This window comes from Palaemon carinicauda, chromosome 41, assembly GCF_036898095.1.
Source record: "Palaemon carinicauda isolate YSFRI2023 chromosome 41, ASM3689809v2, whole genome shotgun sequence".
Classification (NCBI taxonomy): Eukaryota; Metazoa; Arthropoda; class Malacostraca; order Decapoda; family Palaemonidae; genus Palaemon; species Palaemon carinicauda.
The window spans coordinates 57,653,277-57,673,276 of NC_090765.1; the positions used below are offsets into that span (position 1 = coordinate 57,653,277).

General features: G+C 37.6%; 2 protein-coding genes across 2 annotated transcripts in view; one reads left to right on the forward strand and one right to left on the reverse strand.

Moving 5' to 3' along the window:
• LOC137632681 (methyltransferase-like protein 22) overlaps positions 1–20,000 on the reverse strand; it is a 533,866-nt gene that overhangs the window by 182,659 nt on the left and 331,207 nt on the right. The window lies entirely within an intron of this gene.
• Positions 18,610–20,000, forward strand: part of LOC137632679 (uncharacterized) — a 38,594-nt gene continuing 37,203 nt past the window's right edge. Inside the window, exon 1 of the mRNA XM_068364765.1 lies at positions 18,610–20,000. This exon is cut by the window's right edge and continues 325 nt beyond it. Within this exon, the coding sequence (XP_068220866.1) occupies positions 18,631–20,000 (1,370 nt within the window). The 5' untranslated portion in view covers positions 18,610–18,630.

A 20,000-nucleotide genomic window follows, 5' to 3' on the forward strand; every position in this document is an offset into this window, starting at 1 on the left:
CAACGAGCCACTCGCAGCTGGCTCGACGCTATCAAGACATTCCTGATATTTTGTGGCGGAGCTTCGAGCCAGGTGATAATTTGTTGGGTACACGAGGAAGGCTCCATTATTTTTGTATGTTGAGTGAAATTGAAGATGGATAGCGCCAATTCAAGAGAAGTGTTAAGTGACTTTATAGACCTATACCAGTCTTTCCCGTGTTTGTGGAAAATTAAATCGGCAGATTACTATAACAAACACGCAAAACAAATTGCTCAAGACAAATTAGTAGAAAAACTGAAGAATGTGACCCTCATGCTGATCGTGAATCATGTTTACGTAAGATTAATTCTCTACGTGCATCATTTAGAAAAGAATTTAAAAAGGTTCAGGCCTCATACAAATCTGGAGCCAGCACAGATGACATTTATAAGCCCAACTTATGGTACTACGAAAAATTACTCTTTCTGAAAGACCAAGAAATGCCTGGACGCTCTAGGTCTACTATAGAGGAGGAAAGCTTTTGAAAGAGAGATGGTAAGGGAATTTTATATTTTTATTAAACACTAATTATCCTTTTACAATTTCAGTGATGCTTTCTCCTTGAACAATGTGACTTGTACTTAATATTTTAAGTACTATCTAGCAATGATATGAAGTTCTATACATACAATTATTAAGAAATGATATACACTTCTTATACAGAATTAATTGTTTTAATTCATACAAAGTTCACCAAAACCTAAGCACCATGAACTAAATAATTAATTTGTTTAGAATTTAACTAACTATCCAATGGAAAAGTCTGAGACCAATTGTTAGTTTAATTTTTTTTTTTTTACTTTTTTTTTTTTTTGGCTAAAGACTACGCTGAATTTATATATACTTGGTCTCGTACTCTAGTTTCCTACTGACTTGTCTTGCCATGGAACGGCACCTTCTTCCATAAAATAAGCCATAAATTGATTCCTGACTTCTTTAGCTTCCCAGTTGCTAAAAAGCGTAATGTGGCTGCTAGACGCTGATGGGGAGAAATTGCTTCTCGAAGTTTCGTATCTTTCTTCTCAATAATAGGAGTTACCATGGAAAGAAGCTCTAGGAACGTATCTTCGTCCATCCTCAGATAGTTGAACCAATCTTGGGGCTCTTTCAATCTAAGTTCTTCTAGCAAATTGGTATGTGAGAAATCATTTCTCTTTAAAAGCCACGATTTGCTCCACTTTGATCGCTTTTTACGTTTTTTTCTCTTCGAGAGCAACAGCAATGCTTAAAAATCGTCTGTGTCTAGGTCTGAGGATGACATCTTCACTGTGCGGAAAAAGCGCTTAACTGAAACAAGGCTCTTTAGTGTGTGGCCTCCTTCGAGTTCGAGCCAAGCTTGAGGTGACTCGAAGCGCGATTCGATGCTCGGTAGTGTATGGGGGCCTTAATTGGAAATGCAAGATGCTATAAGCCGAAGGGCTACAATAGGAAAAATAGCCCAGTGAGGAAAGGAAATAAGGAAATAAATAAATGATGAGAAAAATTAACAAAGAATCAATATGTTGTTGTTGTTGTTGTTGTTGTTGTGTGTGTGTGTGTGTGTGTGCACGCGCGCGCGCTACATCACAAAGGAACAATGCAATCTAAAATCACGTTTCTGTAACTTCGTCTTCCACAAAATGACAAAAGGAACGAAACAATGATTACAATAATATTCTCTCTCTCTCTCTCTCTCTCTCTCTCTCTCTCTCTCTCTCTCTCTCTCTCTCTCTCTCTCTCTCTCTCTCTCTCTCTCTCTCTCTCTCTCTCCACCAGACAAATTTATGCTTTTATCTCCCATATCAAGGAATGCAAATCCCCTTTACCTTTCGTATGCAAATCACGAAAAGGGGGATTTTAGAAGTACATAAAGATGTCTACATTGCCAGTGAATTTAGGGACTACTGAATTTTTTTTTTTTTTTTTTTTTTTTTTTTTTAATAATGCATTGCGTATTATCATGGTAATTTTAGCGTCACTAGAGATGACGAGAAGATATACGCTTAATACGCCAGATGTCAGAGTTAATGGGCGTATTTTTGTTTTGTTGGTTGTGATAATTTTTTTCCATTATAAGATATTGATTAACAAGCTGAGAGAGAGAGAGAGAGAGAGAGAGAGAGAGAGAGAGGAGAGAGAGAGAGAGAGAGAGAGAGAGAGAGAGAGAGAGAGAGAGGCATGTGCACACTAAAAAAGAATTGAAACATAAAGAAAGAGATAGAAACTTAGGATGAAAAAGGATGCAAATATATACAGAGAGAGAGAGAGAGAGAGAGAGAGAGAGAGAGAGAGAGAGAGAGAGAGAGAGAGAGAGAGAGAGAGAGAGAGACTGCAATAGGAATTGAAACAAATAAAGAAATGGATAGAAACTTAGGAATAGAAAAATTATGCAAATTTATACAGACGAGAGAGAGAGAGAGAGAGAGAGAGAGGAGAGAGAGAGAGAGAGAGAGAGAGAGAGAGAGAGAGAGAGAGAGACACGACAAAAGGAATCGAAACAAATAAAGAAACGGATAGAAACTTAGGAAGAGAAAAAGGATGCAAATTTATACAGAGAGGGAGAGATAATTTCCCTTCCAGAGAGAGAGAGAGAGAGAGAGAGAGAGAGAGAGAGAGAGAGAGAGTGAGAGAGAGAGAGAGAGAGAGAGATAATTTCCCTCCCACTTAGCATTGTTACGGCAAAACGTCCTGAATAGCGACACTCCCGCCCACATCCCTCATTGTAAACAAAAAATAACTAACTAGTTGGTCTATGACCCACGGACCATTGGCAGTTATTCGTATTTCGTTTAGGATTCCAAGTAACATTTGACTTGATATTTCTTACAATTCCAGTGTCTAGTGGCTGTGTTATATTATTATTATTATTATTATTATTATTATTATTATTATTATTATTATTATTATTATTATTATTATTATCATTATTATTATTACAAGGTAAGCTATAACCCTAGCTGGAAAAGCAAGATGCTATAAGCCCAAGGGCTCCAACAACGACATATAGCCCAGTGAGGAAAGGAAACAAGGAAAAATTGAATATCTTAAGAACAGTAACAACATCAAAATAAATATTTCCTATATAAACTATGAAAACTTCAACAAAACAAGAGGAAGAGAAATAAGATAGAACTGCACGCCCGAGTGTACCCCCAAGCGAGAGAACTCTAATCCAAGACAATGGAAGAACTGGGCTGTTGTTAAGAACTGTTATAGCCATCTCTGGTGACCTAGTTTTACTCTGCAGAAGAGATATTCAAGTATTCGTTCATTTGCAGGTAGATACTTCGCCCTTGGACGCTGGGAGAGCCAGTGGCAGATGCATAATCTGAAGAGAATGTATAATTCTCGCATTCATTTGGACCGAATAATCGTGGTGTGGATTGCTGAAATGCGGTTGCTGTGATTTTCTTGTGAGTATTGGAGATATTTCATTGCTCAAATTGACCGGGAAACTATTGAAATTGCAATGGGAGAAAGTATGAAGATGATTGAAGGCTGGTCATGGAAATAATGACTGCATAGATGTACTAAAATTGAATTATTTATTAAGAAATACACAGTGAAGAAATAATTGTTAACGTATGTCTGTGCTATGAGCCTTATAAGGATTTTGGATGTCTCGAAGATTTTTTAGTCCATCCGCGGAGACTCCATTTGCTCTTAGGTCGAGCAATTTGGTTTAAATGTTTAGAGAGTTCTTATGATCTTGTCTAACTTATTCTTGAACTCGTTTACCGTGTTACTGTTTACTACATCCGCTGGAATTCTATTCCAAGCATTTGCTATTTTGGATGTAAAGAAATTGCCACATTGAGTGGTGTTGCAGAGAGAGAGAGAGAGAGAGAGAGAGAGAGAGAGAGAGAGAGAGAGAGAGAGAGAGAGAGAGAGAGAGAGAGAGTTCAATATTTCAATATAAGGTTATCACTCTAAAACAGATATTATCTATTCTATCTTAAAATAAAATAAATGATATATATATATATATATATATATATATATATATATATATATATATATATTTATATATATATATATATATACATATATATGTATATATATATATATATATATATATATATATATATATATATATATATATATATATATATATATATATATATTTGTAGGTAGTAGGTTGGCCAGGGCACCAACCGCCCGTTGAGATACTACCACTAGAGAGGTATTGGATCCTTTGACTGGCCAGACAGTAATGCATTGGATCCCTCTCTCTGGTCACGGCTTATTTTTTCTTTGCCTACACTTACACAGAATAGTTTGGCCTATTCTTTACATATTCTCGTCTTTCCTCATACATCTGACAACAATGAGATACTTAACACATCTTCACCCAAGGGGTTAATTACTGTACTGCAATTTGTTCAGTGTACCTCCTCTTGGTAAGGGTAGAAGAGACTCTTTAGCTGTGGTAAGCAGCTCTTCTAGGAGAAGGACACTCCAAAATTAAACCACTGTTCTCTAGTCTTGGGTAGTGCCATAGCCTCTGTACCATGGTCTTCCACTGTCTTGGGTTGGAGTTCTCTTGCTTGAGGGTACACTTAGGCACACTATTCTATCTTATTTTTTTTTTCTTCCTCTTGTTTTTTTGAAATGGTGTGTTGGGCAGGCTTAATAGAAGGGCCATGGATGCCTGGTGGTTTATCAAGAGGTTGTCTTTTCCTTTTTCTGATTATTTTTCTTCTCAAAACCATCCTTACTGTCCTCCCTTCAGTTGAAGTGGCTATCCTGGAGGGTATTTAGCCTTGCATGGTGTATCGGCTCCTCCATGTTGACCAGTTTTTCCGACTTTTTACTATAGTCTATGGGTATCATCAATCACTTTGTTTACAATCACTTTGTTTATAATTCTGTACGTATTGTTTTTGTTATAATTCTTGTTAATCTAGTTTTTAAGTATGCTGTCTCTTTTTTATTTCTATTAATTCTTATGCTGTCTGGAGACATTGAGCGAAATCCGGGACCAGTACGTCCTAGATTTCGTCAATGTCGTCTTCTGTATTGCAATATTCGTGGTCTTCATGCAAATATCCAGGACCTTGCAGTTGCGTCCAGACAGTATGATATTCTTTTGTGCTCAGAAACTTTGGTTTCTAATATGAGGCACTCATCTGAGCTCCTAATAACTGGTTTCAAGAAGCCAATAATGTTGAAACGTGATGCCATCCCTAGGGCCAGGGGAATGGCGGTGTATATTAGGACCGAGTACCCTGCTTCTCATAAGTCCTGCTATCAATGTGGATGTCATGAGATTCAGGTAATAAAAGTTTGTGGCAGGCATAACAACTTTTATTTGTGTTCGATCTACCGGAATCCAGACATAGATGATTCTATCTTCGATTGTCTTCTTACCATTATGGCTAAGATACAAGAAGATGATAGAAAGGCTTCTTTTGTCTTTGTTGGTGATTTTAATGCTCACCATAGGGAGTGGTTAAGTTCTATCTCTCCTACCGATCGCCATGGCTTAAGAGCTTTAGACTTTGCCTCTGAATCAGGCTGTGAGCAAATCATAAATGAAGCTACTCACAGGTCTGGTAATTGCTTGGACCTCGTATACACTGACTCCCCTGGCGTTATAACTAGTAAGGTTGGTTCTCCAGTCGGGACATCTGATCATGCCTTGATTTCATTATTAGTGAAGACTGAGCAGCCTGTCCCTGATATATCATATTCTTGTAAAATTTATATGAAATCCCAAGCAGACTGGAATGGGATTTTACATGATCTTTTGTGCTTGAATTGGTCACAATTATATAATAGTGTAGATCCTGTTGTCCCTTTGAATGAGAATCTAGTCAACATAATTGATAGGCGTATCCCTTCTCGTGTGCTAAGGTATCGAGTGAAGGACAAACCGTGGTTCAATGATGATTGTAGACGTGCTTATTTGGAGAAACAGGAGGCCTATCATCTTTGGAAGGGGAACAGATCAGATTTGACCTGGAACAACTATACTCAGCTTCGAGCTTTTGCTCAGAGAGTTTATGCCTCAACTGAAAAGGAGTACAATTTAACCATAAAAGAAACACTTTCTGGTACAACTCAGGAACATAAATGGTGGTCTACCCTTAAATCTGCACTCTTTGGTGTAGATGCAACAGTTCCTCCTTTACTTAAACCAGATGGCTCAGTCACTCACTGTCCAAAGGAAAAGGCAACCCTTTTGGCTGATGTTTTTGACAGTAAACAGAGTAATGAAAAACTTGAACTTCCTCATTCCTGTTTTCCTGAGGCTAAACTAACTAGTTTAGCTTTTCGATCTCGTGAGATTAAAGCTCTGTTGATGGACCTTGATGCTTATGGAGGTGTAGACCCAAATGGTATTTTTCCTTTGTTTTTTATAAAGACAGCAGATTTCTTAGCTCCAAAGTTATCTGTTATTTTGCGCAAGTTAGCAAGAAGAGGAGCTTTTAGCACTAGTTGGAGAATTGGTAATGTTACTCCTCTATGTAAATGTGTTTGTGGTAGCTCAAGTCCCACTGATTACCGCCCAATTTCCATAACTCCCATATTATCTAAAGTTTTTGAACGTCTTCTGGCAAAACGTCTTAATAGGTTTGCTGAAGGTAATCATCTATTCCCTAGTTTGCAATTTGGTTTTCGTAAAGGCCTTGGAGCATGTGATGCCCTTCTTACAATCTCCAATGCTGTACAGAAATCCCTTGATTGTGGTCGGGAAGTTCGTATGATTGGCCTTGATTTTAGTGCTGCCTTTGACCGTGTTAATCATGAGGCCCTTGTTTTCAAACTGAAACAGTTGGGAGTGGGTGGGTTGTTTCTTAGCATTATTATTGATTTTTTAAGTAATAGATCTCAAAGAGTTGTTGTTGATGGGCACCATAGTGATTATAGGAATGTGATATCCGGTGTTCCACAGGGTAGTGTTCTAGGCCCATTACTTTTCATACTATATACACATGACATGTGGTTTGGCCTAGAAAACAAGCTTGTTGCATATGCAGATGATGCTACTCTCTTTGCATCAATTCCATCCCCTGAATGTAGATCTAGGGTTGGTGAATCCCTTAATAGAGATTTAGCTAGAATTAGTGCATGGTGCAAATTATGGGGTATGAAGTTGAATCCTAACAAAACTCAAAGTATGATTGTAAGTAGGTCAAGGACGGTGGCTCCTCAACATCCGGATCTCAGTATTGATAATGTTTCTTTAAATATGTATGACTCTTTCAAAATTTTAGGTGTGATTCTCGACAGTAAATTTACTTTTGAGAAACATATAAGGTCTGTGTCTTCTTCAATTGCACAAAAAATAGGCTTATTGAGAAAGTCTTTCAAGATTTTCGGTGATCAATCTATTCTGAAAAAGTGTTTTAATTCTTTCATTCTACCTTGTTTTGAGTATTGTTCTCCTGTTTGGTCTTCAGCTGCTGATTCTCATCTTAATTTGTTGGACAGAAACTTACGGTCTATTAAATTTCTTATTCCTGATCTAGATATTAATCTCTGGCACCGTCGTTCAATTAGTTCATTATGCATGTTGCATAAGATCTTTCATAACTCTGACCATCCTTTACATTCAGATCTCCCTGGACAATTCTATCCTGTTCGTAATACTAGGCAGGCAGTTAATTCTAATAGCCAGGCCTTCTCCATCACGAGACTCAATACTACGCAGTACTCTAGAAGTTTTATTCCAGCTGTTACCAAGTTGTGGAATGATCTTCCTAATCGGGTGGTTGAATCAGTAGAACTTCAAAAGTTCAAAGTTGGAGCAAATGCTTTTTTGTTGACCAGACGGACATGAGTCTTTTTATAGTTTATTTATGACATATTTGTTTTTGATGCTGTTAATAGTTTATATATGACATGTCTGTTTTGACGTTGTTACTGTTTTTTAGAATGATTTATTGTTAATTTGTTCTCTTCATTTATTTATTTCCTTATTTCTTTTCCTCACTGGGCTATTTTTCCCTGTTGGAGCCCCTGGGCTTATAGCATCTTGCTTTTCCAACTAGGGTTGTAGCTTGGATAGTAATAATAATAATAATAATAATATATATATATATATATATATATAAGGTTATCACTCCATATATTATCTCTTCTATCTTAAAATCAAAAAATGAGAGAGAGAGAGAGAGAGAGAGAGAGAGAGAGAGAGAGAGAGAGAGAGAGAGAGAGAGAGAGAGAGAGAGAGAGAGAGAGAGAGAGAGAGAGAGAGAGAGAGAGACAATCAGACAGTCAATTCGGAGAACCTTATCCTGTTCATATAATACAAACATGAAAATGGAGCTAAAAAAGCGGGACTCAGCAGCAAGGCGTTGAATTATTATGACAATTATGAAAAATATAACCATATAAAAATACTTCAAAGCTTCGTAACAGAGGGAAAGGGAAAAATTAATATTAATTCAATTTTTCCAACTGTTTGGTACGAGGCACTAAAAGGAAAAGATTTACTCGGCAAATTTGCTTAGGAAATATATAATCTATATTTTCTGTTCCCCAGTGAAAAGTCTGTGGCTAATAGAATGAAGTTAAGTACATAATCTCTATTTGTATAAAACGGGAAGAAGAGGAATTGTTGATTATCAGTGGTTTGACGTAAGAGAGGGAGAAGCCATGAATATTCTGTTATTATTATTATTATTATTATTATTATTATTATTATTATTATTATTATTATTATTATTATCATCACCATAATCATCATCATCATTATCATCATCATCATCAACATTATTATTATTATTATTATTATTATTATTATTATTATTATTATTATTATTATTTTCCGATATACTCTTTTATTAGAGGAAGCTTCTTTTTAAAGCCTAGAAATAAATGTACAACACATTGATTTCTACAATTCCAATAATCTGAAGTGTGAGATAATAATAAAATATATTATTATATATAAAATGTAGAGGGTTATTAGGTAGAGTACTGTTTGCTAGACCTTGACCTTTGACCTTAACATGTATTAATTGGCGTGGATTTTCATAAACTCAAATATGAACCAAATCTGAAGTCTCTGTGATAACGATGTCCAAACTTATGGCTGATTACGTGAATTGGCCATTGTGCTTGACCGTGACCTTAACCTTTGAAATTGACCTTCCAAAATTGAATCATTTCCCGCTTCATACATAACAGTTAACCCCTGCAACTTTCATTACTTCACGATTAAAATTGTGGCCAGGAAGCTGTTCACAAACAAACACACACAAACACAAATAGGGGCGTAAATATTACCTCCTTCCAACTTCGTTGGCGGAGGTAACCATGTCATTACAAAAACGTGCTGCCCTTTAGTTATACAGCCAGACTTGAACTACGCTTGAACAGTAACTAAGATTTCTCTCTCTTTCATAAATGTTAAGAAGATTATCAGCCCTCTCTTGCAAAGGAGCAAGCTGACTACCTTGTGAAACACGATCCAGTAAAACGTAAATAGATGTTCCCTTGCAAGAAAGGGCGCTATGGTGGCATTGTTCTGAGCGCAGAATTATATTCCAAATCCTCGTCCATTTCTACCTTCCTTGCTCTTCGTATGGTTCTTTGAAGTGTTTGTGGCTTAGGTAGGGCTCCAGCTACACAAAGTGGCAATTCTTCCGCTGCACTCCTAATTATGCTGCTCGTAACTTCACTCAGTGGCAATATTCATTTGCTTTACTCATCTTCCTAGTCAATGGAAAGTATTTATCCACTTAAAGGGGGATTAAATAGCTATGGAATTTACTAAATATCAGAGGCATTTACTGGTTCCCACAGACCTTAGGGTTGTGGTGGCCTAATTGGTAAGGTCCCTGCCTGGTGATAGCCAGACTGGGGTTCGAGTCCCCCTCAAACTACTTAGTTCCTTTAATGGCTGAAACCTATCCATCCTTGTGAGCTGAGAAAGGAGGGTTTGAGGGAGCCTATAGGTCTACCTGCTGAGTCATCAGCAGCCACTGCCTGGCCTTTCCTGGTTCTAGCTTGGATGGAGAGGGGGCTCGGGCGCTAATCGCAAATATAAGGTTAGTCTCTAGGGCAGTGTTCTGCTTACTAGGGCAATGGCAGTGTCCCTTGCCTCTGCCATTCATGAGAGGTCTTTAAACTGTTCAACTGATGGCCTTATTATTATGGATGCTTGGTTGGACAATGGATAACAACAACAACAACAACTACCGTTGGATCTAGCTGAGGTGACTAAGTTATATGCACTACACGAATAATAATAGGCTATAGAACATGTAAATAAATCAATAATCAAATAAATATAAATAACACCGCTTGGATAAGTTAGAAAGAATATATAGCGCTTGGCTAAACGAAACGGAAGCTTCCATAACAATGGGAGGTATTTTCCTACTTCATACAGGCCTCACAATGGCTGTAGTTTCAGTTGCAGCATTGAAACTCAAGGCTCTTTCCATCACTGCATATAAATCTTGAGTAAATGTTACTCCTTATCAAGACGCAAAAAGGGGTCAATTTTGACCTAAGATGGTAAGACAATAAACATCTTTACAGTGAGTACCCAGCGGTACTAAGTGTTCACGGCAGTGATAAAAGAATTTCATAGCAATACTACATTCTTAGTTCCTTCAATATCTAATCTATTTGTCTAGAAATAAAAGATAAACACAAATAACACTAGCTCCAGGCGTGAAGTTTTAATTCTTGCAATCTATGGGTAGATAATTCAAGCCCAGCTCAAATCTGATGTTTTTATCATTTTCTTGTAGTATCCACAACTTTCTTGTGAACTAGTGAAAAGGGAGAGAGGAGTCTAAAGGAGCATATAAGTCTACCTGCTGATTCATCCTCAACCACTGCCTGGCTCTCCTTGGTCCTAACTTATGTGGAGAGGGGCTTGGGCACTGATCATATACATGTATTTGGCCATTAGGACATTGTCTTGTTCCTTACCTTTGCCATTCATGTCTCCAACCCGCTGATCTCAGAAAGTTTGGCGAGTATAGAGTTCACAACTTCACTGTCTTTTTTGGACTACAGATGGAGGGTTTTGGGGGCCTATAGGCCTCCTTGCTAAGTCATTTTCAGCCACTGCCTGGCCTTCCTTAGTCTAAACTTGGGAACAGATGTGTTTTGGGCGCTGATCATATAGTATTGCCTTCCCTACCCTTATGGAAAGAAGCAACTATTGCAGCTGTACTGTAGATTTGAAGCTGCACTGATGGAGATGAGCAAGCAGCTGCATTGATGATCAGACTTAAGTGTCCCACCATCACCAATCAGAAGTGGCCTAGCACCCAGACATGACTAAGGACATGTTCAAGGCTACTGTCTAGTTCCAACTAGGGTACAGATGGGGTTTGGACGCTGATCATGATTGTTAGTCTATAGGAAATTGTCCTGTATCTTGCTCTTCGAAAGTTTGAGGCCATTATTATTATTATTATTATTATTATTATTATTATTATTATCATTATTATTATTATTATTATTATTATTACTTGCTAAGCTACAACCCTAGTTGGAAAAACAGGATGCTACAAACCCAGGGGCCCCAACAGGGATAATAGCCCAGTGAAAAAAGGAAACAAGGAAAAATAAAATATTTCAAGAACAGTAACATTAAATTTGATATTTTCTATATAAACGATAAATTTTTTTTTTAACAAAACAAGAGGAAGAGAGATTAGACAGAATAGAGTGTCCGAGTGTACCCTCAAGCACGAGAACTCTAACCTAAGACAGTGGAAGACCACGGTACAGATGTTATGGCACTACTCAAGACTAGCAAACAATGGTTTGATTTTGAAGTGTTCTTCTCCTAGAAGAGCTGCTTGCCATAACTAAAGAGTCTTTTCTACCCAGGATTGATTTTGGAGTGTTCTTCTCCTAGAAGAGCTGCTAGCCATAGCTAAAGAGTCTCTGCTACCCTAAATTGATTTTGAAGTGCCCTTCTCCTAAGAAGAGCTGCTTGCCATAGCTAAAGAGTCTCTTCTACCCTGGATTGATTTTGAAGTGTCATTCTCCTGGAAGTGTGCTTGCCATAGCTAGAGTCTCTTCTACCCTGGATTGATTTTGAAGTGTCCTCCTAGAAGAGCTGCTTGCCATAGCTAAAGAGTCTCTTCTACCCCGGATTGATTTTGAAGAGTCATTCTCCTAGAAGAGCTGCTTGCCATAAGTATAGAGTCTCTTCTACCCTGGATGGATTTTGAAGTGTCCTTCTCCTAGAAGAGCTGCTTGCCATAGCTAAAGAGTCTCTTCTACCCTGAATTGGTTTTGAAGTGTCCTTCTTCTAAGAAGAGCTGCTTGCCACAGCTAAAGAGTCTCTTCTACCCTGGATTGATTTTGAAGTCCTCCTAGAAGAGCTGCTTACCATACCTAGAGTCTGTTCTACCCTGGATTGATTCTGAAGTGTCCTCCTAGAAGAGCTGCTTGCCATAACTAAAGAGTCTCTTCTACCCTGGATTGATTTTGAAGTGCCATTCTCCTGGAAGAGCTGCTTGCCATAAGTAAAGAGTCTCTTCTACCCTGGATTGATTTTGAAGTGTCCTCCTAGAAGAGCTCCTTGCCATAGCTAAAGAGTCTCTTCTACACTGGATTGATTTTGAAGTGTTCTCCTCCTGGAAGAGCTGCTTGCCATAGCTAAAGAGTCTCTTCTACCCTGGATGGATTTTGAAGTGTCCTCCTAGAAGAGCTGCTTGCAATAGCTAAAGAGTCCCTTCTACCCTGGATTGATTTTGAAGTGTCCTTCTCCTAGAAGAGCTGCTTACCATAGCTAAAGGGTCTCTTCTACCATGGATTGATTTTGAAGTGTCCTCCTAGAAGAGCTGCTTGCCATAGCTAAAGAGTCTCTTCTACACTGGATTGATTTTGAAGTGTTCTTCTCCTAGAAGAGCTGCTTGCCATAAGTAGAGTCCCTTCTACCCTGGATGGATTTTGAAGTGTCCTTTTCCTAGAAGAGCTGCTTGCCATAAGTAAAGAGTCTCTTCTACCCTGGATGGATTTTGAAGTGTCCTTCTCCTAGAAGAGCTGCTTGCCATAAGTAAAGAGTACCTTCTACCCTGGATGGATTTTGAAGTGTTCTTCTCCTAGAAGAGCTGCTTGCCATAAGTAGAGTCTCTTCTACCCTGGATGGATTTTGAAGTGTCCTTTTCCTAGAAGAGCTGCTTGCCATAAGCAAAGAGTCCCTTCTACCCTGGATGGATTTTGAAGTGTTCTTCTCCTAGAAGAGCTGTTTGCCATAAGTAGAGTCTCTTCTACCCTGGATGGATTTTGAAGTGTCCTTTTCCTAGAAGAGCTGCTTGCCATAAGTAAAGAGTCTCTTCTACCCTGGATGGATTTTGAAGTGTCCTTCTCCTAGAAGAGCTGCTTGCCATAAGTAAAGAGTTTCTTCTACCCTGGATGGATTTTGAAGTGTTCTTCTCCTAGAAGAGCTGCTTGCTATAAGTAGAGTCTCTTCTACCCTGGATGGATTTTGAAGTGTCCTTTTCCTAGAAGAGCTGCTTGCCATAAGCAAAGAGTCCCTTCTACCCTGGATGGATTTTGAAGTGTTCTTCTCCTAGAAGAGCTACTTGCCATAAGTAAAGTCTCTTCTACCCTGGATGGATTTTGAAGTGTCCTTTTCCTAGAAGAGCTGCTTGCCATAGCTAAAGAGTCTCTTCTACCCTTGTCTAGTTCTAACTTGGGTACAGATGGGGTTTGGGCGCTGATCATATATTGTTAGTCTATATGAAATTGTCCTTGCCTCTTCCACTCGAGCGCAATAGAATATATGAAATGGAGACATTGATATTTGTAGCTTTGGGTTCAAATCCGTTTATCAAATGAATATTTGCTGCTTCAGTCAGATTTCCTTCGGTTCTCAGAGTATAAATTGGATTTCTGCTGTCATTGGATGTTTGATATTAGCCCTTACTACTAAACTGGGTTTCGTAAGCTGATGTGGACTACATGATTTTACCAAAAGTTATTTTTAGCGCGACGTATTCTTACGAAAAGTTTTTTTTTTTTTTTTTTTTTTTGGGGGGGGGAACTTAAGGAGATAGGTCTAAATTTAAATCTTAATTTATTTTCAAATTTAAGAGATTAATATTCTATGCATTATTTGATACAACTCTTCTTTTAGCGTGATGTATTATACATTAATTTACCATTTTTTTCAGGACCTTAAGATAGGTCTCAATTCATTTTTAAATTTAAAAAAACAATATTCTATGCATTATTTGATACAACTAATTTTTTTTTTTTTTTTTTTTTTTTTTTTTGCGTGATGTATACTACATAACTTTTAGGAACTTAGGACCTGTCTCAACTTACATCCTATACTGTTCTCAAAATAAACCTAAAAGCTCAATACTCCATGCATTATTTGATACATTTTTTTGACAGTTGCATGATTTCCACTATGAAAACTCTTTTTCCCTTTACGCAAAAAAATACAAAAATAAAAATAATATAGATACGATATGCGCACTCCTCACATTGCAGGGTTTTGATTAAAATTCATGATTCGTAGCGTGGTTTTCGAGAATAAATTTCAACTTTTATTTCCAAGTTATGGAGATGCAGCGGGAATGGGAACAGAGAGGGTTGGAAGGGAAGGGGGGGGGGGGGTCGAAATGGGGTCACTCTGGGGTGGGTGGGTGGGTAGGGGGGGTTAGGGGGTTCCCCCTATGATAAAAGCTTTGTTATTGTTCTCCTATATTTATCCGTATCCGGCGGATGCTACATTATCTGGCTATGTGCGTTCCTATACAGAACAGGAAGAACTATTAAGGGATTCTGAACGATTAATATTTTTAGCGTAATATCACTGACATACTAGAGGGGCACTCGGTAGAACGCAGACCTCCGCCGTTGCAGCTTATCTCTCAACCTTGACCTTTAACCTTAACATGTATTAATTGGCGTGGATTTCCATACAAACCAGGAAGAACTATTAAGGGATTCTGAACGATTAATATTTTTAGCGTAATATCACTGACATACTAGAGGGGCACTCAGTAGAGCGCAGACCTCCACCACTGCAGCTTATTTCTCGACCTATTGCTCGACCTTGACCTTGACCTTTAACCTTAACATGTATTAATTGGCGTGGATTTCCATACAAACCAGGAAGAACTATTAAGGGATTCTAAATTGATATTTTTAGCGTAATATCATTGACATACTAGAGGGGCACTCAGTAGAGCGCAGACCTCCGCCGCTGCAGCTTATTTCTCGACCTATTGCGCGACCTTGACCTTCAACCTTAACATGTATTAATTGGCGTGGATTTCCATACAAACCAGGAAGAGCTATTAAGGGATTCTGAACGATTAATATTTTTAGCGTAATATCATTGACAATACTAGAAGGACATTCAGTAGAGCGCAGACTCCACCACTGCAGCTTATTTCTCGACCTATTGCGCGACCTTGACCTTCAACCTTAACATGTATTAATTGGCGTGGATTTCCATACAAACCAGGAAGAGCTATTAAGGGATTCTGAACGATTAATATTTTTAGCGTAATATCATTGACAATACTAGAAGGACATTCAGTAGAGCGCAGACTCCACCACTGCAGCTTATTTCTCGACCTATTGCTCGACCTTGACCTTTAACCTTAACATGTATTAATTGGCGTGTATTTTTATACACTCAGAGATGAACCAAGTCTCTGTGACAACTATGTCCAAACTTATGCCTGATTACGTGAATTGGATATTTTGCTTGACGATGACCTTTGACCTTGACCTTCCAAAATCTAATCCTTTCCAGCTTCTTACATACGAGTTAATCCCTGCAAGTTTCATTACTCTACGATTAACATTGTGGTCAGGAAGCTGTTCTTAAACAAACACACATACAAAAAAAAATCACACACAAACAGGGGAGGGGGTAAAACATAACCTCCTTCCAACTTCGTTGGCGGAGGTAAAAGTTATTTATGCGTTAATATTGATAAAAAAATAAATTTTCTAAAGACCCCTTAAGCTTGTTGGACTATTAGTGTGTGTGTGTGTGTGTGTGTGTGTGTGTTTGTGTGTGTGTGTGTGTGTGGGTGTGTGTGTGTGCGCACTTGGTAGGTACAAGTATACACATTAATAAATTCTGTAAGTGGATGAAACTATGTATTATTATTATTATTATTATTATTATTATTATTATTATTATTGAAGAAACTTTATACTATTATTATTATTATTATAATTATGATTATTATTATTATTATTATTATTATTATTATTATGGAAGAAACTTTATACTATTATTATTATTATTATTATTATTATTATTATTATTATTATTATTATTACTGTTATTTTACTGCAACTTTCACTTGTAAGCAATGATGTTTAAATTATACGTCTTTCATTATAATAATTTTCTCATCAATATTACCTTTGAATTATTGTGAATAAATTTCAAATGTGGAAAGTGATAAAGGAACATAAATAAAAAAATATATATATTAAGTAAATCAGTAAAATTATGGATTGTTATATCAATAACATGATGATAATTAAAAGCTATATGACTTAAAGGTAATGGTGTCCGGTTTAAGCTCTAGTATCATTTGAATAGATACTCACCAGAACGTCAGCCGGGAAAGCCCAGCCCGCACTGTGGTGGCCAAGCACAGCAGTGGCCTCCGCAGTAAACAGTTTTAGGCCGGGAGCACACTAGCGACTCTGTGGCGCCATAAAGCCACAGCATCATGTGGCGGGGATGTGGTCTCCCGTAGGTTTCCATTGTTTTCAAAGCCACACCACGCCTGTGGCGAGGATGAGCGACAGAGAGCCACAGTCGCTTGCCACAGTCGCTAGTGTGCTCCCAGCCTAAACTCAAATATTTGGGTTGGGATCGATCCGCTGCCAAGCGAATGCTAGGCGAATGGTAATCACTGTACTAGCCAATTACTAAGATGCAAATTGATAATTTTTGATAACTTGTGAAGTTTGCGGGTGCACCAATTAAGTGGTGACCGGGAGATGGCGTAATTGCAACAAACTTAATTTCAACAGACAGCGAGGTTTTATAACAACAGTTTCAGAGGAAGAAGGTCATAAAAATTCAAACAGATTGATACAAGCACATACAGGCATAGATAAGTTATCAGTACGAGGGGAGAGGGATAACGACAATACATATTCAACACAAACAGAAATACCGTTAAAGTGTATATATATAAATTTATATATATTACACATACACTCATATATATATATATATATATATATATATATATATATATATATATATATATATATATATATATATATATATATATACATATGTATGTATGTGTGTTTGTGTGTGGCGACTCCGGCACTCGAGCATAGCTCGAGTATTAGATTTTCTAAAATTTAGTGAAATGTGCCTATAACTTTAATTTATTAGTTTTTATCTTACAGCAACTGGAGTCTTTATTTATATTTAATTTAATTGAATGCTAAACTTCTTTTGTGCTTTAAAAAAAATCCTAATAATTTTCGATATAAGTAAAAAAGTAATACACAATAACATTGGGCCTACAGAAGTTTGAATTGTCCCAGGAACCAACTAACTTCATATAGCGTCTATTGTGACCAATTAATAAGATCCCAATTAATAAATCTGGACGACTTGAGAAGTTTCAATTGTCTCAGGAACCAATTCAAGTTATATATAGTATATCTCTTGTAAGTTAAGACACTCCAAGACACTTTTCATTCAAAACATAAACCCCTTGATCCTGTTGATATCTTTATTTAAATTTAACATCATCTCCTTTCATCTTAACGGAATTGAAAACGCCAGCAATCTCAACCTAGCTCTCAAGGACCTCTTGATGACCTTAATTTACGAGCGACGGAGGATCAAGTATAAGATTGAATAGAAAAGACCCCTTGTGAGGTCACCTGACTTTGACTTTTAACCTCTTCTTGTAAACAAAGACGAGGAATTGTAGACTCATCAACCTTCTACCTGATGGAGACGAGATTGGTCAGGTCGTTCTGAAGTGTTATTCAAACTCGGTCAAGTGCGGTAATGTCATTGAGAAAATAATCAAGTAGATATTCTTTATCCTTATTTGCGTATCTAGTTCCGTTGTTGAGGAATCTAGTAATTTAAATAGATAATTAGCATTGAAATAAAACAATAATTCTGCCTTTGTATATCATACATTGCTCTAAAGAAATCAGAACTTATTTAAGGAAAATGTAATGCTACCTTATTCTGAAATTCGAATATAATAGTAATTTAAGAAAATCAATCTATTTTCAGTAGTAAATGAACACCATTAATTCATAAGAAAATAGTCATGAATAAGCATGCGCCATTCTACAAAAAAATTATAATGTTTACAAATTCAGGTATTATAATGCTCATCACTATAATGTATGAGTAAAACACTGACTAATCTTGTCCTTTGTTTTATTTTCCAGATTACGTTTGTTTTCAATCTCCTGGAAGTCTGGATCACCTCGCCAACCATGTTGATACCGAAATATTTACTTATTTGTCTATTAACGACGAGGAAAATAAACATAATCTCAGCTCAGGTTATGATTGCAAGGATTGAACCCCATAGCCAAGAAGTAAAGGAACATGAGCCACCAAAGGCAGATGGCCATAGTAAAACCAATGAATTTACAACTTTAGATAACAACCCAGAAACGTTTACACAGGATAGAACATCAACCACTACTAATGAAGCCATGAAAGAGGGTCCGTTGCAAAGGCTATGCCTCAACCCTGAACCTGAATTCATTGCATCATCTATTGTTCCAGAGGAGACTGCATTGGAAAACAAGCCGTTTACAGGTACACAGAGGGATGCAGGTGTGGAAACTAGTCTAGAGGTAAAACTGGAAACTTCGGCTGGTCTAAAAGAACAGAACCAGATCACACCATCTACTGCTGTGGAAGATGGAGCACAAAGCTTGCTAAATCCGAAAGCGAATGTTTCATCCACACAAAGATCTGGAAACCAACCACAGAGTGTTTTATCTACACAAAGGTCTGGAAACCAGCTACAGAGTGTTTTATCTACAATGGAGTCTGGAACCCAGCCGCAGACTGTTTCATCCACACAAAGGTTTGGAAACCAGCTACAGAGTGTTCCAAACACACAAAGGTCTGGAAACCAGCCACTGAGTGTCTCATCCACACAAAGATCTGAAAACCAGCCACTGAGTGTCTCATCCACTCAAAGGTCTGGAAACCAGCCACCTAATGTTTCAGCCACACAAAGCCTAGCTGATAATAGTCAATCAAGTTCTCAAATAAATTATGAATCAATATTGCAATTTCTTTCGCAATCTCAGAACGGGGCAGCTTTTTCTCAAATACCTTCGGAAAACATTTTGGAGTTGCAAAGTGCTATTTTAAATTCCTTTCCAAGACCTAGAAACGACCAAAAAGCAAAAATTAACTCTGAAAAGGAGTTAGGAGATACAAAAGTCCTGAATACCACTACGCCAGAAGCGTCTTCAACTCCTGAAGCCAACTACCTGAAGTATTTTTTGGAGTTCTTTAAGAAAAACAAATTTACCCAACAAAACAACCATTCAGGTTGGAACCATGATAATAAAACTTCTCAAAGTGACAATGATGATGAGAATGCACAGAACGTAACAGCTGATGATGGTTCTGTATTTAATGGAAGTTTAGAAAGGGCTCATTCAGAAAATAATACTGAATTTATCAAAGTCCCTTTTTGTTGCTTTGATTTAAAAGCCTCAAAGCATTGCTCACAAGGGGACCTTGCAATGCCAGTGGCTGTGGAACACTGTAAACAACCTAAGCCAACAAATGTCTCCATAACACCCACTAGAAATCTAAACTGTTCAGCCAACAACCGTTTGAAGATATCCCTCAACACAGACAGCAAAGTCATAGCATTCTCTGAAGCAAGAGCACTGTTTAGCTTCAATCACAGGTTCATCCGGGAATTTTGCATTGAGGCAGATCTTGAGCATGCAAGTCAATGGTGGGCAGTTGTCTGTGCCATGGACGTCGACCAAGAACAGGAAAGTGTCTGTCCTGGGACCAAATGTCTTAAAAAATGTTGCCCCGTTGGTCAAGC